This window comes from Protobothrops mucrosquamatus, unplaced genomic scaffold, assembly GCF_001527695.2.
Source record: "Protobothrops mucrosquamatus isolate PMUCROS unplaced genomic scaffold, P.Mucros_1.0 scaffold199, whole genome shotgun sequence".
Classification (NCBI taxonomy): Eukaryota; Metazoa; Chordata; class Lepidosauria; order Squamata; family Viperidae; genus Protobothrops; species Protobothrops mucrosquamatus.
Window position 1 is genome coordinate 432,208 of NW_015386555.1, and position 26,484 is coordinate 458,691.

The 26,484-nt window shown below is 37.5% G+C and overlaps 1 protein-coding gene across 2 annotated transcripts; it reads right to left on the minus strand.

Annotated features, from left to right (window-relative positions):
* Window positions 1-1,463: 1,463 nt before the first annotated feature.
* SRP72 (signal recognition particle 72) lies at window positions 1,464-26,265 on the minus strand. 2 transcript variants are annotated; one of them, XM_015813846.1, is made up of 19 exons: window positions 26,115-26,265; window positions 24,725-24,845; window positions 20,096-20,219; window positions 19,187-19,330; window positions 16,511-16,622; window positions 15,663-15,694; window positions 14,986-15,110; window positions 14,840-14,897; window positions 14,524-14,655; window positions 12,854-12,982; window positions 11,312-11,384; window positions 10,475-10,539; window positions 9,788-9,883; window positions 8,706-8,809; window positions 6,716-6,793; window positions 6,363-6,500; window positions 6,097-6,134; window positions 5,348-5,507; window positions 1,464-2,391 (listed from the first exon to the last, which is right to left on the minus strand). In XM_015813846.1, the coding sequence occupies exons 1-19, from the start codon at window positions 26,245-26,247 to the stop codon at window positions 2,211-2,213; spliced, it is 2,043 nt and encodes a 680-aa protein (XP_015669332.1). In that variant the 5' UTR covers window positions 26,248-26,265; the 3' UTR covers window positions 1,464-2,210. The 2 variants fall into 2 exon arrangements, with proteins under 2 accessions (XP_015669332.1, XP_015669331.1); XM_015813845.1 differs by lacking the exons at window positions 24,725-24,845; window positions 26,115-26,265 and adding exons at window positions 21,456-21,576; window positions 22,846-22,996.
* Window positions 26,266-26,484: the final 219 nt, after the last annotated feature.

A 26,484-nucleotide genomic window follows, 5' to 3' on the forward strand; every position in this document is an offset into this window, starting at 1 on the left:
ATTTTGGTGTCAAGTGTTGGGCATTCGATATCTAAACTCAAATGTTCAGTTTTCATTGCCTTTTACATTATCAATATGCAAGTGGTAGTTTTCAATTTATAGTTTGAGATTTGGGTTGCAACTTATCAAAATATTATTGGGAAAATATGTTTTTTCAGGGTAGTTTTACACTCGAATAGAAGATAGTAAGTAAAACTGAATTGTTTTACAATTCAACAGTTCACTACAATAGTCAGAAAACAAGTGAGCACTATTATATGTTATGGACAGGTTTAGTTGTTTTGTCATAATATATAAATTAAAATAAATCCCTTGTCACTCCATGGGTGCTGTGTGCCTTCCTTTGTTGGGGCCATTCTCTCAGTTTAGGTTTTATGTCTGTGTGTGTAAAAGCTGTGAGAGTGAGTCCAACAGATCCCAGAAGCAACATCAGAGCTCTCAGTCCAGAAGAGTGCAGTGCTAGAAACAGCTAAGATCTTTTGCCGAACCGTCTTAACTTCCAGGCCTCTGCTAGAGGACCCGGGATTGAAGAAGACACATACACCCAAAGGAGTGAGAAAGGAATTTTTAAAATAGTTTATATAAAAACTTATACTGTATGTCATTCTTAATACCTGCACATGCAGTGTAGTGGGTAATGTTGTATAAGTGCACCATACAAAGATCAGCTATAGCCTTGAATAAGTGAGACAGTGTATAAATTATGTTCTATAGAGAAATAAACCAATCCATCCTGGAGATGGAAAATCTTTTTCCCTTAGCAACATATATCTGTGGTACTCCTATGTATCTAGCTCTGCAAAATTCTGATTACAGCTGCAATAATTATCCAAAAAAAAACTGGTGGGAGGGGAAGAAAGATTTCAAATTGCAGTGATGGAATTGACACAGCTATTAATGTGTGTGGAAAAAAAGTAGAAAAAAGATTCAGACCGAATTGGAAGGATCTGACATTCTAGATTTCTTCCTTTTTTTATAGCTTATCAGGTTTAAACTTTTAGTGTCAAGACAGAAACTGAATGAAGTCTTGAAAGAAAATCTGTACTTGCTATCCTTCCAGACAGAGGCAGTATGAAGCAATTTAATGAAATTTATGGACTGAATGAAAAGTTCTTCTTGAAAGCCATAAGATTAGGGAGCAATTATTACTAAACAAGAATCTAAGAGCAAATACACAAATTTACTCTATTCACATATAGCTATAAAAGAAATATAGTAGAATTCCTCTGTAGAAAGTGCAACCATTTAGCCAGAATGCTAGTTTTATGTCCAATAAATAAACAAATGAGGACCTTAACACTCTTTGAACTCTTTTGTTCTTCAAAATCTACGACCTGCAGATTTATAAATCTATACATCATGACCATAAGTTCTTATTTCTCTTGAAAGGTTTGTCTTTTCTTATGATTAACTCTTTGAAAACAGTAGATATATAGTTAAATTAGTACTGAAATTTTTAAGTAGTAGATCAACAAATGCTTTAGTGGATGAATGCTAACATTTTATAAATGTACATTCAGAAGTGGAATCGTTTGTAGGTAAATATATTTAACAATGTAATCTTAGCAAAACAGAAAAGCAGGAACACATTTTTTTCTAAGTCTACTCTGTGTTACTATATAACAAAATGGAAAAATAAAATATTAACAAAAATTAGGAGAGTGCACAAAAAAGTTTTGTTTTGTACAAGGAACAGAACAGTCCTAATCTAAACATTTTATTAGAATATTCTAAATTGGGTGCATTTACTGAAATAAAACTTGCAAAATGTCAAAGATATAATCAAAACAAAACTCAAGCCATAGAAAAGAATGGAATCTCAGTATGAATCCTCGGCTTTCTTATTTCTCATTCAGTGCCATAAATGTAGGTTTCCAACAATCTATGCTTGTTGCTACTAGACAATGAACTTGCACAAAAACCAGCTAAAGAGATTATTTTTAAAACATTTTCAAGTAAAAAAAATAATCAGAACTTAATTCCCTTCTTAGGATTGCTATTCAGCCTTCATTTAATTAAATGCCTTCTTGAAATGCCGTTAACACAGCAATGGATTCTAATACAAAAACAAAAAACAAGCTTTCTCTGGTAAAAATTATAAAGACCAAACACAATTTTGAAAAATTCATATTGTTTTTGTTTGACCTTTATTATACTCGTAGTTTTCATAATAAGAAAAAATATATAGCAATTTCAGCTGCTTGTCCTGATCACCAGCCTCCCTTCCCACCTTTCTTTTTTTTCTGTTGCTGTTTCTTCTTTGTTGCTGCTGCACCAGGAGGCTTTTGGTGCCTGGGTGGTATCATGTTGCTTGTTGATGCCGATGGAATGGCTGTTATAGTGCCAGGCCGTGGGGATGTAGGTGGGCTACTAGCAGTTTTACTAGCATCCCTGCAAAAAAAGAATAACAAGGATAATTGTTAGGATTCAGATATAAAGCTGATTTTTAGTTTATAGCCTATGAACAGACCAAAACACGTTACCTATAAAGAAATTTCAATATTCACATATTTAAGATAAGATAAAGCTACATATGAATTCTAACCTTTGCTTGCAAAGAACTGAAGAGGGCATTGGAAATGGCTTTGGGGGATAGTTGGAAGAACTGCTATCAGGGCAATGATCAGACAAGTGGGACCCGAGTCCTTTCCCAGAAACTAACTTGAGAAACACTTCAGGTAGTCCACCTCCCCAATTCATAGATAAAATGAGGGAGGGAAGCACATTCAGAATTGCAATATTCTGTTACTAAAGCTATTGTAATAAAAGAAATTTTAGACCAATATGCATTGGTTTCTTTGTCTAGAACAGACATGTCAAACTCGCGACGTCATGTGACGTCGCGCAACGTATCGGGGCGGTTTTGCCATTGCCAGCAATGGGGTGGGCGCAGTTTCCAGATGATGCGTCTGGCCCACGGGCCAGCAGTTTGACACCCCTGGTCTAGAAAGCTCTGTAAGGCTGACAAGCATTTAACTAGTATGTACGGCTATTTTCCAAGGATTAATTTCCATCTACATGAAGTTATCTGTCAACTTACTATCTTTGATCATCTGTACGGAGTTCAAAATCTAACCAAAGAACTTCTACACAATTTTGTTGTTAAGCTGTAGAGTATTTATCTCAAAGACATACAGCAATATATAGTTTGACTAATAAAGCCCATCGAGCAGTGGGAAAGTAAACAAGATAGTTGTGATGGTTTTGCTGCTTGGTGTGCCAAATTTCTTACAGATCCTTTGCTTCTGAACCAATAATGCAACAGCTTGTGCCCCATAATTTGAGATGGCTAAAAATGGAGATTACTTCAGGGTATGATGCTACCATTCAATGCTACCACAAAACCTTTCAAAGCTTTTTACAAAGAAAAATTTCCCATGGAGTTCTCTTAACTGTAAAAGGTAAAAGTTGCTGATTTCCCCAAATACAGCTATAACCTTCCATTCTCTCCAACGTCTGCCAGAATTGCTCAGGAAAAAGCAGAAATAGCTGCAGAAATGGAGCTATAAGGGATATATGAACAGAAAGCCAGGCTTCAAGAACTGGATCCATTCACAAAATGAGAATATTCACAGATCCTGTTTTTTTGCAACCTCACGCTTTTGTTTGCAGGCTCATACTGTGAGAACAATGGATTCTATAAGGTTTGTCCTTTGCCTTCCTATACTGATATTGAGAAGGCCATACAGACAACTCTCGATTTATGACCGTATTGGGATCAGAATATCTGTCAGTGTAGTCATAAGTGACTTATCTAATGATCAGACTTAATGTTCTGACCATTTTTAGCATGGCTGTTAAATGAATCACGGAATTATTATGTAAATCATACAGTTGTTAAGTTGATCCGGCTTCCCCAATTGAATATGCTTATCAGAACCTGGCTAGGAAGGTCACAGATCGCAATCACGAGACCACAAGATGCTGCAACTTTTGTAAATACAAGCAGTTGCCAAGTGCCCAAGTCACAATCACACGACCATGGTGGTTGTGTGACAGTTGCAACTTTAAAAACAGGTCGTAAGTCACTTTTTTTGAGGCCATCATAACTTTGAAACCATCATTAAACCAAAAATCTTAAGTCCGGGATTAAAGGTGAAGGTAAAGGTTTCCCTTTCCAGTCTGACTGTAGGGCAGGGGTAGGCAACCTTGGCTCTTTTATGACTCGTGAACTTCAACTCCCAGAATTCCTGAGCCAGGAATTCTGGGAGTTGAAGTCCACGAGTCATAAAAGAGCCAAGGTTGCCTACCCCTGCTCTAGGGGGTGATGTTCATCTCCGTTTCTTAGCCGAGGGAGCCAGCATTGTCCAAAAACATGTCTGTGGTCATGTGACCAGCATGGCTCTAAGCCAAGGCGCATGAGACAGCTGTTATCTTCCCACCAAAGTGGTACCTATTTATCTACTCACATTTGCATACTTTCAAACTGCTAAGTGGGCAGCCCAGGACTACCTGTACTCAAACTTACAAAAGCCTAATCTGCTTCACTGTGGGACCAAATAGGAAGCCATATTAAATTATTTCAAGCTCGCAACATCATCTCCCTTAAGCATTTCGGGTCACAAAGTATTGGTGAATGTTTAAGATAACACTTAGCAGCAACACTTTGGCCTCACATTCTGCTTTTCCAAGGACAGTAGAAAACAATTTCTGGACAGCATTAAAGATAAAATACTTAAAAGATAACATCTGCAGAAAGATATATCTAAGAATATTGTGTATAGAAGTAGCCATGTAATAAACCTATGCAGGCAAAAGAAGCTCTGTTTCAAGAAGTAATTCAGAACAAAACATTGTTTTATTGCCTACTTTCCCCCTTGTCTACAGCATAAAACTCCTCGCCCTTCGTTTTCTCAATCCATATACTGTAATTAATTATATGCTAACTAAACGCAACTATATGGGTAATATAAAATTATTTCTGATTCCTGGTTGATGTGCTTATTTATCAAGGCAAAGAATTATCATCTTTTGTCCCTAATATGAAATATCTATCCCTTTATCCTTCTTACAGGTAATCCTCAACTTACGACCACAACTGAGCTCAAAATTTCCACTGCTAAGCAAAACAGTTGTTTTGCCACATTTTACAACCTTTCTTGCCACCGTTGTTAAGTGAATCACTGAAGTTGTTAAATTAGTAACACAGTTGTTAAGTGAATCTGGCTTCCAGTCGCCAAGTGGTTGTAAGTATAAAAAACAGACATAAGTCACTTTTTTCAGTGCTGTTGTAACTTTGAATGGTCACTAAATGAATGTTTGTAAGTTAAGGACTACCTGTATCAGTTTTTGAGCAGCACTAAGGCCCAAAAGTGAAGTCCACAAGTTTAGGTAACTAGTTACTCACAATTCGGAGGAAGCTGCCGTCATTGCTCCCTGAGTTCCTTTCCCAATTTGGTCCTTCTTCTTGCCTTTCTTTCTCCCACGATAATAAGTGCGTTCTCGCATTGGAAGCCACCGTTCAGGATCTGGTGTCATTTTAGGATCATAATTCTTTGGCAGTTTTCCTACATAGTATTTGGAATAGAATGATTGTCTGTATGCTCAGTTTGAAAACAGCTGCATTGCAAAACTCATATAACCCCAAGTTTTATTCCACTGCAAAACTCATATAACCTAAACGTTTTATGTATGGGACAATGATTTTTGTATTATTGTCTGTATACCTTTTTTAAAAGTCCCTTTTTGTGATAATGCAATACCAACACAACTAGCATACTATGCAAAGATGAAATTCTGCCTCGTAAAAATTGGATTTGTTTCAAGCATGGCAGTTTTTAAAAAAAAAAAGTTCAGAAGATGCATTAAAAAAACCTACCAAAAATCTATCTAATCTTGCATCCAGTTGTGACTAAACAATTGCTTTCGGGAAGCAGGACAGCAAGTCTTCTTTGTTTCATCCAACAATTAGATATCAGAAATGTATTACCTTCTAAATAATAATTTAGTCAGAAAGGCTACAGCTAATGCTGCATTATAAAATCAAATCTATATTTTTAAATTTTATTTTTAGCTGGGAAGTGTTTAGGTCCTAATAGCCAAGTCCCCAAATAGAGGTTTCACAAAAAGCTACTACTGTAGCAATAAGACACTCACCCTTCTTCTTCTTCCTCTTTTTCTTAACATCCCCTTGTCTAAAAAAAAAAAAAAGCAAGAAAATGTTTGAAATGAAATGCATAATAAGATTTGAAGTTAGCAGTTGCCGAAGAAGAATTTTAGGACTTTGATTTAGAATGAAAAAGGAAGAAAGAGAGAAATGTATAACCAGTATGTTTGTTTTGGTTATGGAACTGGTCTTCTCCATATCCCCTTTGCTTGAGATTATAATTCATTTGATAATCATTTTAGAAAGCTTATTTTACCCTTGTTCTTTTTGCTGATTTTCGGTTGTGGGTTTCCCGCCTTTTTTCCGAATGTATGTTGCTCCAGGAGAGTTTTCCAGCGCATCTACATCTACTTTCAAAGACATTGTGTCTGAAGAAGGCAAGTGTTTGCTAAGACTAGTGCAAGGAAAGAGTTTAGGAATAACAATATAGATAAACAAAAGCAAAAGGATGATTTGAATTGTGAAACAAACAACATGAAGGTGAATAAAAAATAATTTGGCGTACAGGAAGGTAATAATAAAAAGCCTCACTGTGGCAAACAGGTCTACTTGATGGAATGGCCAAAGAGTGCCTATAGACTCATCTCCTCGACCCCATTGAAAGGATACATTTTGGCTTTTTCAGCATCAACCAATGAGTAGGCAGAGATAAGCTGAGCCAAGGTATGGACATCATCTGGATTTTGTCTATGAAAGCAAAGAGCTGAATTAATCAAATATCTTTTCCACTAACATCAGAGAAAGGATTTCTGGATATCAGCAACCATAAAGTATCCCACTGCTAAAACTCATGGGAATTACAAGCAATATTTCAAGAACTATGTAGCCTCCTTATCTTTTGCTTCAAACATAGCTGCAGCTCAGTGCTGCTCTAGTCACCTACCTCCATATCAGGAAAGAGGCAGGAAAATCCAGCTGGATTAAGAAGATGATTTATATATTGTTTTATTAACCCAACCCTCATTTTAAGAATCAGCATGGCTACAAACTTAAGATTTTGCTGGATGAAGTAAGTTTATCCAAGTTACAGCCAGAAACCACCTTGAGAGAAGTCAATATGGTACAGTGGTATCTTGGTACTCAACTGCTTTGAAACTCATCGAATTTGGTAGTCAAGGTCAACCACCAACTACTGTGGAAAGCGCTGCCTCTGTTCTACCAAATCTGCCAAAATATTTCAACAGGACCAGCTGTACAGGATTATTGCAAAGATCAGATATAGTAATTTCCCTCAACAACAGATTGGTTAAAGTAACAAAGCATGACCACTGTATACAAAAATAGTAAGATGGAATATCTAAAATGCATCCAAAAATCTATTTTTATTAGAGAGCACTTAGTGCAGTGGCAGTACCCAAAGTTAGATTTTATACATCAAATGCATGCAAACTAGAAAGAATCACAAGGCAGCTAATACGTTCTCCAAGAGGAAGATTAAAAGTTTGCCCATTCCTACAGGTTTAGTCTGAGGACAATAAAAAAAAATCTAATGAATAGTGTAGGGCAACGATGGCGAACCTTTTAGAGACCGAGTGCCCAAAAGCTGGCCCCGTTCCCGCTCCACCCCCTGCCCCACCATCGCTCCGCCTCCACCCCGTCCCCACCCCACCCACCCCGCCTGCCCGCAAGGCCACTCACCGCCTCCAGGGCCCGCTGCTGATCGCCCAGGCAGCCCAGCAGCGCCATGGTGGCCACACCCTCTGCCCACGCCCCGCAGCATCAACTGTGCGCGATGGGGCATGAGGGCAGAGTCTTGTCTACACTGCCTGGCTGCCATGTCCTTGGCTGTGCTGCTCTGCATGCTCCACGCTCGGGGGCGACTCTCCTCCAGGAGGGCTGCTGGTGAGGAGGGGGTCATGGGGGGAGGTGAGGCTGGGGCAACGGCATGTGTGCCCACAGAGAGGGTTCCGAGTGCCGCCTCTGGCACACGTGCCATAGGTTCGCCACCACTGGTGTAGGGAATAATGTTTCAATTTAAAATTCAATAGACTATCCATTGAACTACCAGGATAAAGATATGAGGCAAGGAGCCATGGAATTTTGTGTTTAACTAAAAAGACAGTGAAACTGACTGTGTGAAAGTCAGTAACACAGTGAAAGACTGTGTTACTAATTTAACAACTTCAGTGATTCACTAACAAAAGAATGAAATTGTTCTTGGGGAAGAGGGAAAGTGTGGAATTTGAATCATGAAACATCAAAGGCAATGAAGCTGAATGTTGGCTAAGAGGTTTATATATTTGTTACTTGTAAAATTGCTTTTTATATCAACATGCACATAGGCTAAACTCACATTTGCAGTGTATTTTAATTTCAATATTTACCAAGGGACCCTTGAGATTTGTTTCCTGAATGATCTCTACAAAATACTTCTGGCCAGGCTGAAATGCGAGGAGAATCATTATTTTTGTCCACCTGCCTCAAAGTTCTGCACTGTGAGACCATGCCTAATTTTGATCAGTGCTCCAATTACTACCATGTTTGGATTTAACAGACTGTAGTTTATGTTATTTTTAATATATTTGCTCGGGAGCATACTTGTGAGTGTCTTTCTCACTTCCTGTAAGCTTCTTTTTTACGGGTTCTCAGAAAGACTTACTTCCACAGTTCCTCGAGGTCACTGATGGCTTCCTTCTTTCGGCCATGCTTCAGCTTGAAGTTAGCAGCTTCTCTTATTAGTGACAAAAGTACTGGAGACTTGGGCTGAAAAAAATACAGTATTCGTTTAATTTGAAAGCAACTAACATGATGCCTGGGCTCTGGGCTTTCAGAATGTGTCATGTATCAATCTGAGTAGCAAATCTATAATCCCGATTTGAATCATCTTTGGTTATTTTTATATTGAACTTTCATAGGTTGGCAAGGATTTACAAAGGCTGCGTACAATTTTTGTTATACATAAATATTTATTGCAGCACAGTATCCTACAGAACACTGAGAAAATTTATGCCTTTGAAACTCATTTTTAATACTGAAGTTCAAGAGATAATTTGGAAGCAGCCATGTATTTATGTCAAGTTTACTGGATAACTATTTTTTAAAATAGTACATTGATCAAATTATCAATAATCCTTTCCCTGTTCTGTTCCACACCAATTCTGTCTCAAATCAACAAAGCTACAGCTATAAAAAATCACTTATTGTTGTAGAATTATTCCAATATCTAACAAGAGTAATCCACTGAGATGGGGTTATAACCTGCATAATTCCAGGCCATAGAATTTATCAGATCTCTGTTAACTGGAGGATATTTTATTATTAGTTATAACTGGAGGCATACTTTATCTATCTATGCAAAAGAAAGAACTACTGCTTATTTCTATCTGCACTTCTTCAATAGTAGGTTATTCTGCTGTTTCTCTGAATTTTCCAAATCACACATTATATTCAACCTGCCCCAAAACTTGATGGAATAACTATGGCATTGCAGTGTTTTGTTTTTTTTGAAAGTTAGGAGGGAAGAGACCATTAAAAGGGTTTTTGTTTATTGTTTTTATTATTGTTTTATTTATTGGTTTTTATGGTAATTGTAAGCCACCCAGAGTTGCTTAAGAAATCACAGAAATCTTTTAAATAAAACACCTGGGGGTTTGCTATTCTAGAGAAACAGTTGCATTTAATTCAAAAACAAGATTTTCACTCCTATAATTGTACATTACAACCTTATCTTCTATAACTTACCTGGAATTCTTGATACCATTCAATAGTTTGTGCCAAGACTTCTATGGCACTGTCAATATCTTCTTCATGGCTATACATTGTCACCAATGCTGATACCTATAGCCACTCAGTAATGAATGGGCGATAGCAGAAAGACAACATTTACTTAAGTAATAAACGTTGAAACAAAGACTATCATTGTGTTTTAATTGTTAACTTTCTTACTGGGTAAATTGTGTGTAAAAATGAACGGAATCAAGAGTAATGGAATCACTACTCAAGAAATAAAGTATCCTTCAGAACTAAAATAAAATCAAACAAGTAAATGGTATACATTTTATAAACAAAAAAAGTAATTTTCTTGCCAATAAAAACCTAGCTGATCCAGAAGGCCTTTGGGAGTAGACTGCTATAAAGTACCCAATGCAAGGATTATTGTAATTATAATTTTTACTGAAATTGTATATTTCTGTTCATTATTACTATTATTGCATTGGCTGCAACTCTTGTTTTTATGCACAAGAGTCATCCTGACAGTTTATAAATTCATAAATGAATATAACACATTGGCCATGATTATCAATGTCATTGCTTTTACAAATCAGGTCAGTTGTGCTAGAATGACTTCAAAAGAAAATTCTGAATTTCTTGTTTTATTATGGAATTTATAACTAAGCTCATATATGCTTAATTATATCTATAACTCACCATGCCAGGTTTATGCCTTAGCTCATCTATAGTCCTTAGGATGATGCATGCTTTTGTGACACTGCCTTTGATAGAGAACAAATGACATAATTATCAATATTCTTATCCAGTTCTTTATTAGACATTAATTCTACTATCTAAGCAAGAAGAGGGCTACACCAAACAAATCTTCAGTTAGAGCTGCAATATTGTATCACAATATTTAATTATTTATTATTAAATCTGTAAATTGCCTATTTTGCCAGAAGCGACACTAGGCAGCTTGCAGATATACAATATTGCAGAAGCCAGCTTTCTGGGAATATCAGTTATTATTTAAGCAGACAAAAGTTAATAAAAAAAATTAGAAGGCTTATGCCTCTGATGAATACAAAAATATCACAAGTATGTAGGAAATGCCTTCTGAAATCTTAGAAGCACAAGAGATGGCAGAATAGAAATGCTAATTAGTCATAGTTAAGTTTTTATTTATTTATCAAATGTGTGTATTGCTCATATCACAGCATTATTTATATAATTCTGTATCCCGGTCCTTGAAAAGCAAAACCAACTTCATACAAAATGCACAACTATAAATGGTATTCAATTTATAATATTTCTTTTAAGCAAAGAATTCATCTGATCCTTAAGCACAAAGGAAGCAATTTCTGGCTTAAGTGTCTCCCCAAAGCAGATGCTCAATTAACTGTTTTCTTCTAATGCTAGCTTATTCTTACAAGAAAACAGCAATATGTTCCATAGAAGTAATAATTGAGCAAAAACAACATTAAGAGTGTAACGGTGCTACTATCAGCATATGAAAGTTCTTTAAAAAACTGGCAAATGGGGGCAGAGTACCTTGAGCAACTTTTAATTGTGCCATGGTCAATTTAATCTCAGATGCTTTCTCAGGATGCTGATCTGCAAACTCCTACAGGTCAGAAAGAAGAATTCAAATCAGATTTAATTTGCTTCAAAATCTACAAAATAGGAACTTTATTATAAGTTACTATCACATAAGGGAATATTTAGCTCTCAATAATAAACTCTTAAATGCGAACACACAAAAAATAGTCTAATTGTAAAAGTTAAGACAGCAGTTCTGCTGAATCAAGCTGATTGCTCACTTATGAAGCATTTGGCTAATCAGATGCATAGAAGATGATTCACAATTCCACTGTTTTTCCTAGCAGCAGTATCCAAGACATGAAGCCTCTGATCTGGGAGATTGCAAAGCCTAATAGCCACTAATAGCAAGTAGTAGTCTTTATAGCAGGGGTCTTCAAACTTGGCCCTTTTATGACTTGTGGACTTCAACTCCCAGAATTCCTCAGCCAGCTTGCCTGGCTGAGGAATTCTGGGAGTTGAAGTCCACAAGTCATAAAAGGGCCAAGTTTGAAGACCCCTGCTTTATAGCATTAATGATAGCTTAACTATGACCTATGCAAAAAGCGCTTCTTTTTATAGGCTTTGAACTTCCCTCAAAATTCAAATATTGTGAAAGAGGAACATTTATTTCAATCCCCATTTTCTATACCAGAGGTCCCCAACCTTTTGGGCATCAGGGACCGGTTACGTGGAGAGAGACTTTTCCATGGACTGGAGGGGGCGTGGTTTTGTGTGCTGCCTGCATCCCGCGGATGGGGCTTTGCTTGATTGTGCGGCCCGGTTGCTGGCATGCCGCGGCCCGGTACCGGTCCACGGACCGGGGGTTGGGGACCTCTGTTCTATACCACAAGTAATGTTATGAATCTTCATCGTGTCTTCCTTTATTGCCTATGTGAAAGTTAAAAAAAAATCAGATGCACTAATTTTCCTCTTAGAAACTTAGGAGCTGTAACGCAGTACAGTATTATATTTCTATTAACTGTCATGTATAGATGACATGTCGGTATAGATTAAGATGTCATCAAGATCACCTTTGTATAAGATCGGTGTCTCCGACGTGATTATTGTCAACTAACAATCAAAACTGTAAATGTTCTTCTAACTAGCAATTGCTACCAGTCAGTTTAAAGATACCCATGAATTTTAAAAACCACAAGACAAATAATTCTGGCTCATTCTCAAAAATGTAAAAAGGAATTAAGCAAGGATAGGAGAAAGATGTCAGTTGATACAGATCTCTATGAGAAATTTAACAGCATTAAACCTATATTGAATTTTTTGAGCCTCTACCAGAAATAAGACTACAAATACAGTTAGTGTTAACAGTAATTAAGAATTATGTTTGCAATGGGCCATGGCTATTAGAGAATGAAATGATTTTCAGTGATATGCAGAAATATCAAAATAAAAAAAATCGTTAACAGGAAACCATTGGGGAAAATTGTAGCAGAATGTTAAGTTGTCCCCATGGAGGAAATTTACTGTACTTTTTTTTCAAGCAGCCAACTATACCTGGAGGAGCTCTATTGCCTTAGTGTGTTGTTTCTCTCGACACAACTGAGCTGCATGGATTAAAACAGGAAGGAGGTGTTCAGGGCTTTGTGACTGTAAACCTGATGCCAGTTTGCGGCATTGATCTGCCTAAGAGGTAAGATTAAAAAATTGGCAAGTTCAGAAAACCAGTTCAATAGAAAGAAGGCTAGACATATAGGTAACACGTAGATATCTTGAATACTACTTCAACAGGATATCCAGTTTGTAGCAACTTTGCCCAACATTTCTCAAAAGAGAATATAATATACGCATAGGAATTATAATAAAGAACTAGTAATTTTATGTAGACTCTGCATTATTAAAGAGCCCTGTGGCACAGTGGTTAGATTGCAGTATTGCAGGCTAACTCTGCCCAAAGTCTGGAGTTCGATTCTGACCGGCACAAGATTGACTCAGCCTTCCAAGGCTGGTAAAATGAGGACCCAGATTGTTGGGGGCAATATGCTGACATTGCCCAGAGAGTGCTGTAAAGCACTATGGGGCAGTATAAGAGCTAATGCTATTATAATTTTCCAAAAAAGTATACAGGCAGTTGTTAAGGGAGCTTTGACCCATTTTACCACTTTTTTTTTACCACAGTTGTTAAGAAAATTATTGCAGTTATTAAGTGAATCATGTGGTTGTTAAGCAAATCTGGCTTTCCTCATTGACTTTGCTTGTTGGAAGCCAGCTGGGAAGGCTACAAATAGTGACCACATGATCCTGGGACAGTGCAACTGTCATAAATAATGGGACCCACAGACCTTTGCAATGCATGGAATTGTATGGTAGATTTTAAAAAGCTTTTTTTTTTTTTTGAGAAAGAAAAGCTACTGAGAACATAATTCTTTACAAACAGGATCCTTGTATCACAAGCTTCCTTCTAACATAAGCTCTCTGCTTTTTAGGAAATTGCTGATCTACTCTTTCTTTAGCATGTTAGATTCTTGTATGCATGGAGGTTTACTTTCTTATGTGAGGAAGTCACTTCCGATATTTTTAAGCTGTATATTTCGAAGCCCCGTGACATAACAAATGAGTTGACTCCTGGTGTCTGCCTGGACAAACCCTGAGGTTTTTGGGGCAAGATTTCAGAAATGATTTGCCATTGCCTCCTTCCCAAGATTGAGAAAGACTGACTCACCCTGGCTTTGTATCCAAGGCAGGATTAGAATTCATAGTCTCCCAAGTTCTAACCCAGTGGTGGCGAACCTATGGCACGGGTGCCAGAGGCGGCACTCGGAGCCCTCTCTGTGGGCACACGTGCCGTTGCCCCAGCCTTGCCTCCCCTGCGACCCCCTCACCAGCAGCCTTCCTGGAGGAGAGTCGTCCCCGAGCGTGGCCCACGCGGAGCAGCACAGCCAAGGACAGGGCAGCCGGGCAGTGTAGACAAGACTCTGCCCTCACACCCCATCACGCACAGTTGATGCTGCGGGGCGCGGGCAGAGGGCGTGGCCACCATGGCGCTGCTGGGCTGCCTGGGCGATCTACGGTGGGCCCTGGAGGCGGTGAGTGGCCCTGTGGGAAGGCGGGGGGGCGGGGCAGGGGTGGAATGGGGCGGAGCCAGTTTTGGGGCACTCGGTCTCTAAAAGGTTCGCCATCACTGTTCTAACCTGATGCCTTAACCAGTCCACTAAACACTACATTACCTGATTTGTATACATGGCCAACAAAGCTTTGTTGAATTCTATTGCTTGGAGTTGTTTCTTGGATAGTTTATGTTCAACACCTTCTGCATTGGTCAGTTTCACTTTTTTTTTTGAATCGAAGACATTTTGATCCTGTGAAAAGTACAGAATGGAATGCTTCATTAACATAAACGTGGTATTTTTATAAGACCCTTATAACAATCTTTTCATCTACTGCTTTGCAAGCAGAATGCAGATTTTTGCAAAAATGTAGTATCATTCAAAACAGTATCGTATTGTGGCAAAAATCTCAGGTATTATAGCAAAAATTCTATACCTTGTTAATAGTGATGATGTTATTGGCAATGACAGCAAGTAATCCTACATCTGTGGGTCTGTAAAAAATAGAATATATCCACTTTTGTAAGTATGTCATTTCTAAAAAGTGTTAAAAGCACCATCATAATAAACAGAAATACTTACTTTAGTTTGATTATCTGATTGTAAAGTTGCAGTGCTTCCTCGGTATGACCCTGGAGTTGCAAAATGTAAGCCATTTGACCATGAATAATGGCCAATTCTGCCTCAATGTCTTCTTCGGTCACATCCTAAAACAAATAATATGAAACACATGATTTATGATAACTGAATCCTATTAGTTTAAATTACAAACATAACGAATATATTTTGCTACAAATCAGTAACTGCAAGTACTTTAAACTTTTAAATGCTTTCAAGAAACCAATAAAAGCTGGCAGTTTTTATTATTTATCTTTTAAAGACCTTGCTACCAAACCTATAGCTAGATTTTCACTATACATTTTAATGAAGAAGTCATAGAAAAAAGACATGTTGCTACTTAAAGGCATAATAGAAAGAGTGCTGTTTCAGAATATCTCAGAAAGGATTCTTATGAATTGCTTACCTGTTTATTTATTACATTTCAAACTACATTTTGATGAGGTTTATAATTCTAAATTAAAATTCAAAATAGGTATAAAATATGTAAAGACACCATTAAAACATGTTATAAAATACAAAACACAAATGACCTCCATCAATTTAATAAACATTAAAACCTCTGGATAGCAAACATCAGTTCCAACCATCTAAACATATTTGGCACAAAAGTATATTATTCAATTGAACTAAACTCTTACCGAGTCTTCAGAGAGGGACTGGCGACACAAATCTACAGGGAAAGTGTAACAAATTAATTTTGGAATATACAAAACCACAAATCAAACATCGAGGCAGTGATAGAATGTTAGCAAGTCAAAAAGTTACGTCTCCCCCCCAACACAAACATTCAGGTTGCAAGATTTATAAGAAACAGAGCTATGCTAAAAGGTTTTAAATGGCTTCATGCTGCTATAAACAAAAAAATCCAGAGAATTAAACTCTGGATATGTGAACAAGATATTGCTGTTTTAGCAGTGATTCTAGGGACAGGAATGAAGAATTAATCAAAAAGCAAACTACCTATAAACATCAGAATGCAGTTCATTCATGATGAACCAGGATTATTAGGATTTCCTCAAGCTTTAACATTGGTCTACACCAGCAGCACAGAAGTAGCAGCATCAACCTGAACATTCAAACCAGTAGTCTAGAAAAATGGAATTATATTAGAAAACATCTGGGAGTACTGGGCTGTGAAAGGTGATATCATTATTCTCTGCCTAATTACCAGTTTGCCCTGAATATGAAGTATGTGTACATAAGTGGCTCTAACAAGTACCGGTACATTAAAACACTGGTAGAGTTCTGTAATCTCCTGGTTTTGTCCACACAGATATTATCCAGATTCCAATCTGTTTTTGAGTCTGGCTATGTACTGCCATCTAATTAGGCAGATGGATTAAGCAATGAACTGAGGACATAAGAACGATCTTTTTAATGTACTTTCTCAGATTTATTTTTCTACAGAAACTGAATATCACTGCTGTTAAACGCAAAATATTTTTTCAAAAAATGGAAATGATAAATTAAATTTACTACTCATTACCTTCAGCTTTCTGTAGTGTTTTCATTGCCTCATTCAACCTGCCTTGCCCAATCAAAGCACAGGCAGCATTGTAACACAGCTCATAGGTAGCTTCCTTAAGGCCCAGATCTTCCTGAACAGAGCAAAAGTAATTAATAAGAAACTTAGTTTGAGTAAGTTTAAATAGCATCTGCTTGTTTATTTAAACTATTCCAATATGAATGGGTAGTTTCAAAATGTACCTTTTTGATCATCTGAAGGAAAAAGTGAAATCTACATGTAGCTAGAGGATAGCACTTCTTCCTATCTCATGGAAGAAAAACCTTCCCTTCAGTTGCATGAACATACTTAAGCTAACAGTGGTTCTATCCCTCCTTTACTGTGCATCCTTTTGTAACAACCAAATTATAAATGGTAAGATAGATGGACAATGTCTAATAGCTAGCATAATGCACTTAAGCATCTAAGGACCTCAACTTTGGAGTCATACGGATAGTTAATGGGACCACAAGCCACAGGATGGGAGCGCCAGGTCCATCTTCCAGTGACAGAAAAGTACTTTGCAGTAAATCCAATACAATTCTTTTCACCAATGATTGAACTGATGGGAGAGGGACGTACAGCAGTATTTCAAGGGTACATCAGTGTAAGCATATATATCTACAAAAGAAGCATCCTTACCTATTTTATTATTTATAAAAGTAGGCAACTCCATATTAGAACTGCCTTACAAATGTATATTAATAGGACTCTAGCCTTTAAACCTGCCAGTGTAGTGGTCCACTACAGAAAGCATTGTAAAAAGGTAGCATCTTGCTGACAATGAAGAATGAGATAATATATTCATCCATCCTCTGTTAATTGCAGATTGGGAAACTTGTCTCCTCTGATTTCTTGTTCATAAAAGACAAATAATTCACCAGTGCTTTTCCTCCCTTACATTTGACATCGATCTTCAACATCTAATGTGCATTGAGCTACATATGTTCTCTGGGGTGGAACCCAGACAGAACTTGAAAAGTGTAGTATCTTATGCTTGAAGGAATTAGGTAATTGACTATGGGCAAGAATCAGAGATACGGACAATGTTAATATATACTGCTAGTCCACGTATGATATGCCATACACTAAATAAATAAATAAACAAATAATAAATAAAGATATGGGCCTGAAATAGCTTGTCATAGGAAAGCACACATACGTTTGCATCTTAAATGGCTTGCAAGACCCATCCTCACCTCAATGAATACTTTTGCTACTGATATCAGATTGAAGGAACAATGCCCTAAACTGAAATTGATCATTATTGGATCCAAACCAGAGAGATCTCTGATAAGGGAGCAGTGACTTGATTGGGATGTGGAACAGGTTTCTGTCATACCCACCAAACCTAGGAAGTTATCCACAGGAAGGCTTCTACTAATATGTCCATTCTAAACGTCAATGCCTGGCAAATATATTTTGAGCCCTCAGGGTCCGGATGGCTCTCTAGTCTCTATCTTTATTCAGCACCATAAAAAGATGCTACCTCTCCAGCATAGTATCTTTCCAGCTATAGTGCAATTTCTCAACTTGTGTGCCTGCTTAAAGGATAACAGTGTCATGCTAAAGGACATTTGCTTTAGTTTATTGCTTGGCTATTGGAGGGGTACTTGGGTTGTTAAAGCTAGAATTGATTAAATTAAATTAATAACTCCCAAACTCTGCTTGTCTGCTTCCTATCTAAAAGAAGGCAGGGTATGAAATAGGGTATGAAAAAGCAATGCAATGCTTAAAACATGTGCTCATATCTTGATGTTGTTGAAAGTAGAAAATGACTGCAACCCTTATTCTCAGAGTGCACACCCAGTAAGCTCTATTTCATCACTGGATTCTGCAAGTATCTCTCCATCTTCTACTGATTCTGAAAGGTAGTGTTATGGTTGGGTCACTGATGACTATAATTAGCCATTGCACAGTTCTCTCGGATAAGAGGTACAACTTGTTCATTACCACTGTAGGTACTTTGATCTTGGCTGGGTTTGCTGCTCCCTTTTGGCTATAGAGATCTGAGATCCAAGGATGCCACAGTTGAGGGAAAAATCCTACTACCCCCTAGGACAGTGTTTCTCAACCTTGACAATTTTAAGGCATGTGGACTTGAACTCCCAGAATTCCACAGCCAGCAATGCTGGCTGTGGAATTCTGGGAGTTGACGTCCACGTGCCTTAAAATTGTCAAGGTTGAGAAACACTGCCCTAGGATATTATAGAGCAGACATGTCAAACTTGCGACGTCACGTGACGTCACGCAACGTATCAGAGTTTTTTCGCCATTGCCGGCAATGGGGTGGGTGTCGCTTCCCGATGACGCGTCCGGCCCACAGGCTGGCAGTTTGACACCCCTGTTATAGAGACTTTGACACTTTCATGCAGCAAAAGAATGTATTGATGATGTTTTGCTTTCTTAGTTAATTTTGCTGCCAACTTAGAGCTGATGAAAAGGCAGAGCCTAATTCTATGGCTCAGGAATCATTCTTAATCCCGCCATTCTCATTAGACATTTTATACCTTAATGCTGGTGAGTAAGGATCTTGTATTATTACATGCTATATATCATTAAATGCTTTATATAATTAATCTATTGCAGAGTGACAGAACTGAGGTGTGAAAGGAGTGGTTCACATATTCTGTATATTATTACTACAAACTTACTTACTGGCATCACTTTCTCCCAGGTGCTCTGTGCACCAACTACTGCAGAAAGATTGGTTTTCCGTTCTTCTTCATAGTCATCCTGTGAATTACGGATAAGATCCCGATACACAGCCAAGCAGTCATCATAACGCTCTAATCTGTACAACTAAAAAGGAAAAATTAGTATCTTGGTAAATCGGGTACAGAATAAACACACATAAAATCAAATCACTGGATAAACATGCTGTTACTGCAGTTCATTTTATTTAGCATCACGTTTTAGCAATTCCAAAAACAACAGAGAAAACTTCTACAAGTTTTGGGACAAAGCTGGTTCCTCAATTTGAGCCAAAATAATTCTAACCGATAGCAGCTATATTTTTATCTGCTCTCAATTCACAATCTGAAATATTTTTTTAAAGCAAACAGAAAAGCAAAATGTCATTCTTTCCTCTATGGTTGAAAAAGAATAAATCTACCATGTACATACAAAAGTGTGAAGTTAAAAAGATAATAATTTGGACATAATGATATTCACAACATTTAAACACTCAGATATAAAAAGCTGCTTTGTGAAAAAAAATCAAAATACCTTCCGGGGGGAAAAGTTTTCTGTAAAATTGTGTACACTGTTTGACAATGGATAATAAAAAAAATAAAAGCAATAAAACAAATACATGTACAAAAATTAAAATATGCAGCAGCCGAGAAAAACAATTATCCACATAACCAGGAGAGAGGTTCCTTCACACACTTGGGGTCCCAGATTACACTTTAATATGATAGAAGGAAACGTAATACCAAGTTACTTTATAATCAGTGCTACACATGGGGCAGTGGTGGTTGACCTCCAGTTCTTTTACTTGCATAATCACTAAATGTACACCAATTCAACAGGTGGCCTTTGCATTTGAAACAAAGGAGTAATTACCACTTGTCCATAGAGCTCCTTTAGTTTGTTTGTCTGCTGGCTGGCTCCCTCAATGGTCTTCAGAGCATTTTCAATCCTGTTCAACCTGTATTCACAATAAGCCTTCTCAAAAGCTATCGAGTCACTGCAACATATAAACGAAATATGGAGGTTATTTCTCACTATTCATTTCCCTCAAAACATTGATATATATTGTATATACATATTGTGTCATTTAACATTTTACCTGTGGGGTGGGTGGGTGGGTGGCAAAACATATTATGGAACTGCTCAAAGTTGCAGCATGTAACAGTAATTGATTAATTATAATTGATGCAATTCACATCTGAACCTAATACAATAAAAATATTCTATTTTGAGCATACGTAATGAAATATGATCACAACATCCTGGAATTATCATTGGATTATGAATTGAATTGAGATCATTTTAATGCACTGTAAATGTTTCATAGTTAAGAAGACCCAGCAGTTTCCCCCCTGAAGAGTAAATATATGAATTAAAACCTTGCAAAGGATGTTTAGTAGAGATTTAATGAATAGATAAAACTGTCAGTTCAGAGATTAACTCAGGTGCATATGTAACACAGCTAAGGTTTAGCATTTATCTTCTAACCTAAGTTCTAATGGGCAACTGGCAATTGCTAAATTATAAAATAAAGGATTTAAAAGCTCATCATTCCTAAGGCTTATATTATTATATCTGATCTTTAACAAATATATAGGTTGAGGAAGGGGGATAACCATGGACGAAATAGGAAAAAATGCCTAAAACAATGCATGCTATACTAATGGGGGAAACAAACTAAAGTTATAGAGAATAATATTATTTCTATCCCCACAGACAATTTCATGTTTTTACAAGGCTGAAATTCCGGAATATTTAACACACTAACTGGATTCAATATTTTGCTGGACTGATATTACTAGTATTCTAGAAATCATTTCATATGAGATTTACTTCAATGGAACTGGATACAAAGTTTAGTAGGGATAATATATACCGTATCATCATATATAGTTGCAGCTAAGTCACCATATAAGAAATATAACTCTGTGCATTGATAATTATGTCTGAGCAAACCTGAAAAAAGATGACTGCTTCAACAATCTCATCAGTAGATTTATTAAGGCAGCCATTTCTTTCTTTCAGGCTCATAAAATTGAGAAAGACTAGGTTGCTTTAATAAATATCAGAGGTACAGTAATTGTGTGAGTTCTGAAAAACTTCCTTCAAATGTGTTTTGAAATAAGTGCAACCCTATGTTTTTCAGAAATGTGGAACATCTATTTTTCATATTTCAAAAAATTCAGAAAGCATAGCAGAGATAGGTTGTCTAATAATATTTAATAATACTTACCTAGTTAATACTTTGACATGGGTATGAATCACACTCAAGGCTTCTTTAAAGCTTCCATTTTGTATAAGACATACCACTTTGCAGTGTAAAGCTGTCACATCCTCCTTACTGATTTGTAGTACTAGAAACAAATTCAATGCATTAAGCTACAGAATGAATATATACTAAAAAACTGTTTGCCTCTGTTACCTATTCATACCTTTGATTTTGTAAACTTAGTTGGGTTTATAAACTGAGCATTCTGAAAAATATATGCTCTTGTACCAGTCAATTTTATTTTTGGAAAGCAAATTATTTGGTGGAAGATTTCTATTTTGGACAAAAATCACTAACAACATAATTACTGGCTTTCCTGAACTACTGGCTTTCCTGCATGTAATTGAAACCACATCTATCTTGATTTTCTCCAAATAATTTAAAATGCAACTGTGTTTTAAATTCACATAGTATGATAAAGGAGACAAATAATACTCTAATACTACTAGGGAATGGGATCATCATAAATATTAGTTAACTTTTCTTTTGCCTAATTACAGTTAAGCTGTGCCTGGAAGCATTAAAAAGGTATGGCTGTTTAGGGCAATTATGAAGAAAGGCTATCTTCTTAATGTAATTACAGATGAATTTTCCATAAAAGGCTGTTATTTTCCATTTTTCCTTTTAAAAGCTATATAACAAGGAGCCATTCAGCAAAGGAAGCATTTTCCTAATGCGGTGACTAAAAGACATGTAAGGAAACCTGTTGCACAGCTGTTAAAAACCATCAGAACTCTCTTGAGATGAACATAGAAAAATAGGTTTATGCAAAGCACATGGATATTTTGCAGAGCATGTTAACAGAAATGAAGCACTCTTTGTAGAAGCATTAGAGTAGCAACGGCTTTTGGAAGCTTGCGTAACCCCATAAAAGGCTATGCCTGATTACAGAATGTTTTTGAATAGTAGGAGTCATTCTGTCACACCACTTTTACAGAACTGCAGAAAGTAAACACAGATCTTGGGGCAAAATGGCACATTAATCGTCTAAGGCCAAAGCAAAGTAGCCAGCAACCTATTCTCAGAGGCGAGGTTTTCTTCGTGACGAGATCAGCGTGAAAACAGATACAATTCTATCTTTAATAGAGAAGCGGAGCAGTCCAGAACAACAAGCTCGAGTTAAATTTCACCGCAGGCAAGACCAGCTGTTACTCCTTTGGCGCTGTCCTACCTACGGCAGGGGAAAGACAGGTAGCAATCTAGCATGCAAAGTCGGAACAACTCCATTGAAGACTTAAGTGCATTGTCACTTGTGCTGCTGCAATTGTCTACCACGGAGGGTTGCCGGTCCACATTGACCCTCCTCTGCCTCAAAAGAATAGAGAGTAACCGCCGATAGGGCGGCAACACTCACTTTTATTGACGGACTTCAGCGCGCGCCCGAAGTCCCCGTTCTGGCCGCAGCGATTTACTTCGCTCCAGAGCGAGGCTACCGAGGCCGCTCCGGCCGCGCCGGAACCACTTCCGCTCCCCGCGCCCGCCGCCATCTTGACAGGGGTAGAGAAGTAACCGAACTTTGGAGGCAGAGGAAACAGCTGAACATACCCCTTTGATACCGGAAATAATTCTAGATCCAGGCTCTGTTGTCGTGTACAGCTCTCTATGGTGCGTCGCGATTTCTCTACTGCGCAAGCGTGCTCAGCAGCGACTAGGTGGCTTTTTAACTGTTGAGATATCTTCCGCGTCGAAAGTTTTTCGTGTTTTTGGTCACTTTTTTTCCCCCCTTTAAGGGCCACCCTAATCTGGAAACCTCTGAAAGTGTCAGTAGAACTTATGCTTTGAAAGTTTGGCTCCTGGAAGATCCTTTAAAGGGAATTGAAACATTAATGGGAAAACTAACATAATTAGCATTAGCAGGTTTCAAGAGTAAACGAGAGAAGACGGAGATGTTAACAAAAAATGAATATGAAAGATCAAATAGAATTGATTAAAACGGCTTTTTATACTTACGTTGTAACCAAAGAGTAAGAGCTAAATTTGTACTTCGATTACTGTAAAGATCAGAAGTTACTTCTTCGTATCTTTTTCTTTATTTGATTTTACTTGTTCCTTGCACTTTTCACTTTATTTTTTCTTAGTTTATATTACTTTGTATTAATTTTTATCTTTAAAAAAAATATCAAAAATTGTATATACACATGCAGTTTTATTTCCTCCAACACTGAAATATCAAAATAAACCTGATTGAATTCAAGACTGTAGATATATGTAGTTGTGTTCTCCTAATGTTGTGTTAATAAAAGGAATAGTACTATAGACGAAGCCAAATGAATTTCCCAGCCCTTTAGAATTTGTTCATCACATTTTCATGTGATGAAAGGAATTAGAAAAACAGGCANGTACCGGTCTGTGGGAGGGAATCTGCGGCAGAAGGCGGTCTCGGAGGTAGCCAGGACCGATGCCATGGAGCGCTTTAAAGGTGGTGACTAGCACCTTAAAGCGTACCCGGAAGGCCACTGGCAACCAGTGCAGCTCGCGCAGCAGCGGCGTTACATGGGAGCGACGTGTCGCTCCCAACACCGCCCGCGCGGCCGCATTTAAAAGCTCATCATTCCTAAGGCTTATATTATTATATCTGATCTTTAACAAATATATAGGTTGAGGAAGGGGGATAACCATGGACGAAATAGGAAAAAATGCCTAAAACAATGCATGCTATACTAATGGGGGAAACAAACTAAAGTTATAGAGAATAATATTATTTCTATCCCCACAGACAATTTCATGTTTTTACAAGGCTGAAATTCCGGAATATTTAACACACTAACTGGATTCAATATTTTGCTGGACTGATATTACTAGTATTCTAGAAATCATTTCATATGAGATTTACTTCAATGGAACTGGATACAAAGTTTAGGAGGGATAATATATACCGTATCATCATATATAGTTGCAGCTAAGTCACCATATAAGAAATATAACTCTGTGCATTGATAATTATGTCTGAGCAAACCTGAAAAAAGATGACTGCTTCAACAATCTCATCAGTAGATTTATTAAGGCAGCCATTTCTTTCTTTCAGGCTCATAAAATTGAGAAAGACTAGGTTGCTTTAATAAACATCAGAGGTACAGTAATTGTGTGAGTTCTGAAAAACTTCCTTCAAATGTGTTTTGAAATAAGTGCAACCCTATGTTTTTCAGAAATGTGGAACATCTATTTTTCATATTTCAAAAAATTCAGAAAGCATAGCAGAGATAGGTTGTCTAATAATATTTAATAATACTTACCTAGTTAATACTTTGACATGAGTATGAATCACACTCAAGGCTTCTTTAAAGCTTCCATTTTGTATAAGACATACCACTTTGCAGTGTAAAGCTGTCACATCTTCCTTACTGATTTGTAGTACTAGAAACAAATTCAATGCATTAAGCTACAGAATAAATATATACTAAAAAACTGTTTGCCTCTGTTACCTATTCAAACCTTTGATTTTGTAAACTTAGTTGGGTTTATAAACTGAGCATTCTGAAAAATATATGCTCTTGTACCGGTCAATTTTATTTTTGGAAAGCAAATTATTTGGTGGAAGATTTCTATTTTGGACAAAAATCACTAACAACATAATTACTGGCTTTCCTGAACTACTGGCTTTCCTGCATGTAATTGAAACCACATCTGTCTTGATTTTCTCCAAATAATTTAAAACGCAACTGTGTTTTAAATTCACATAGTATGATAAAGGAGACAAATAATACTCTAATACTACTAGGGAATGGGATCATCATAAATATTAGTTAACTTTTCTTTTGCCTAATTACAGTTAAGCTGTGCCTGGAAGCATTAAAAAGGTATGGCTGTTTAGGGCAATTATGAAGAAAGGCTATCTTCTTAATGTAATTACAGATGAATTTTCCATAAAAGGCTGTTATTTTCCATTTTTCCTTTTAAAAGCTATATAACAAGGAGCCATTCAGCAAAGGAAGCATTTTCCTAATTCAGTGACTAAAAGACATGTAAGGAAACCTGTTGCACAGCTGTTAAAAGCCATCAGAACTCTCTTGAGATGAACATAGAAAAATAGGTTTATGCAAAGCACATGGATATTTTGCAGAGCATGTTAACAGAAATGAAGCACTCTTTGTGGAAGCATTAGAGTAGCAACGGCTTTTGGAAGCTTGTGTAACCCCATAAAATGCTATGCCTGATTACAGAATGTTTTTGAATAGTAGGAGTCATTCTGTCACACCACTTTTACAGAACTGCAGAAAGTAAACACAGATCTTGGGGCAAAATGGCACATTAATCGTCTAAGGCCAAAGCAAAGTAGCCAGCAACCTATTCTCAGAGGCGAGGTTTTCTTCATGACGAGATCAGCGTGAAAACAGATACAATTCTATCTTTAATAGAGAAGCGGAGCAGTCCAGAACAACAAGCTCGAGTTAAATTTCACCGCAGGCAAGACCAGCTGTTACTCCTTTGGCGCTGTTCTACCTACGGCAGGGGAAAGACAGGTAGCAATCTAGCATGCAAAGTCGGAACAACTCCATTGAAGACTTAAGTGCATCGTCACTTGTGCTGCTGCAATTGTCTACCACGGAGGGTTGCCGGTCCACATTGACCCTCGTCTGCCTCAAAAGAATAGAGAGTAACCGCCGATAGGGCGGCAACACTCACTTTTATTGACGGACTTCAGCGCGCGCCCGAAGTCCCCGTTCTGGCCGCAGCGATTTACTTCGCTCCAGAGCGAGGCTACCGAGGCCGCTCCGGCCGCGCCGGAACCACTTCCGCTCCCCGCGCCCGCCGCCATCTTGACAGGGGTAGAGAAGTAACCGAACTTTGGAGGCAGAGGAAACAGCTGAACATACCCCTTTGATACCGGAAATAATTCTAGATCCAGGCTCTGTTGTCGTGTACAGCTCTCTATGGTGCGTCGCGATTTCTCTACTGCGCAAGCGTGCTCAGCAGCGGCTAGGTGGCTTTTTAACTGTTGAGATATCTTCCGCGTCGAAAGTTTTTCGTGTTTTTGGTCACTTTTTTTTCCCCC

Excerpts from the sequence above, each read along its gene's own strand:
- SRP72 (XM_015813846.1), bottom strand. The coding sequence starts at position 26,247 with ATGGCGGCGGGCGCGGGGAGCGGAAGTGGTTCCGGCGCGGCCGGAGCG. Across the intron at positions 20,220-24,724 it reads CATGTCAAAGTATTAACTAG|TGACTCGATAGCTTTTGAGA; the intron begins GTAAGTATTATT and ends TATATGTTGCAG. Across the intron at positions 14,656-14,839 it reads ACATCATCACTATTAACAAG|GATCAAAATGTCTTCGATTC; the intron begins GTATAGAATTTT and ends TACTTTTCACAG.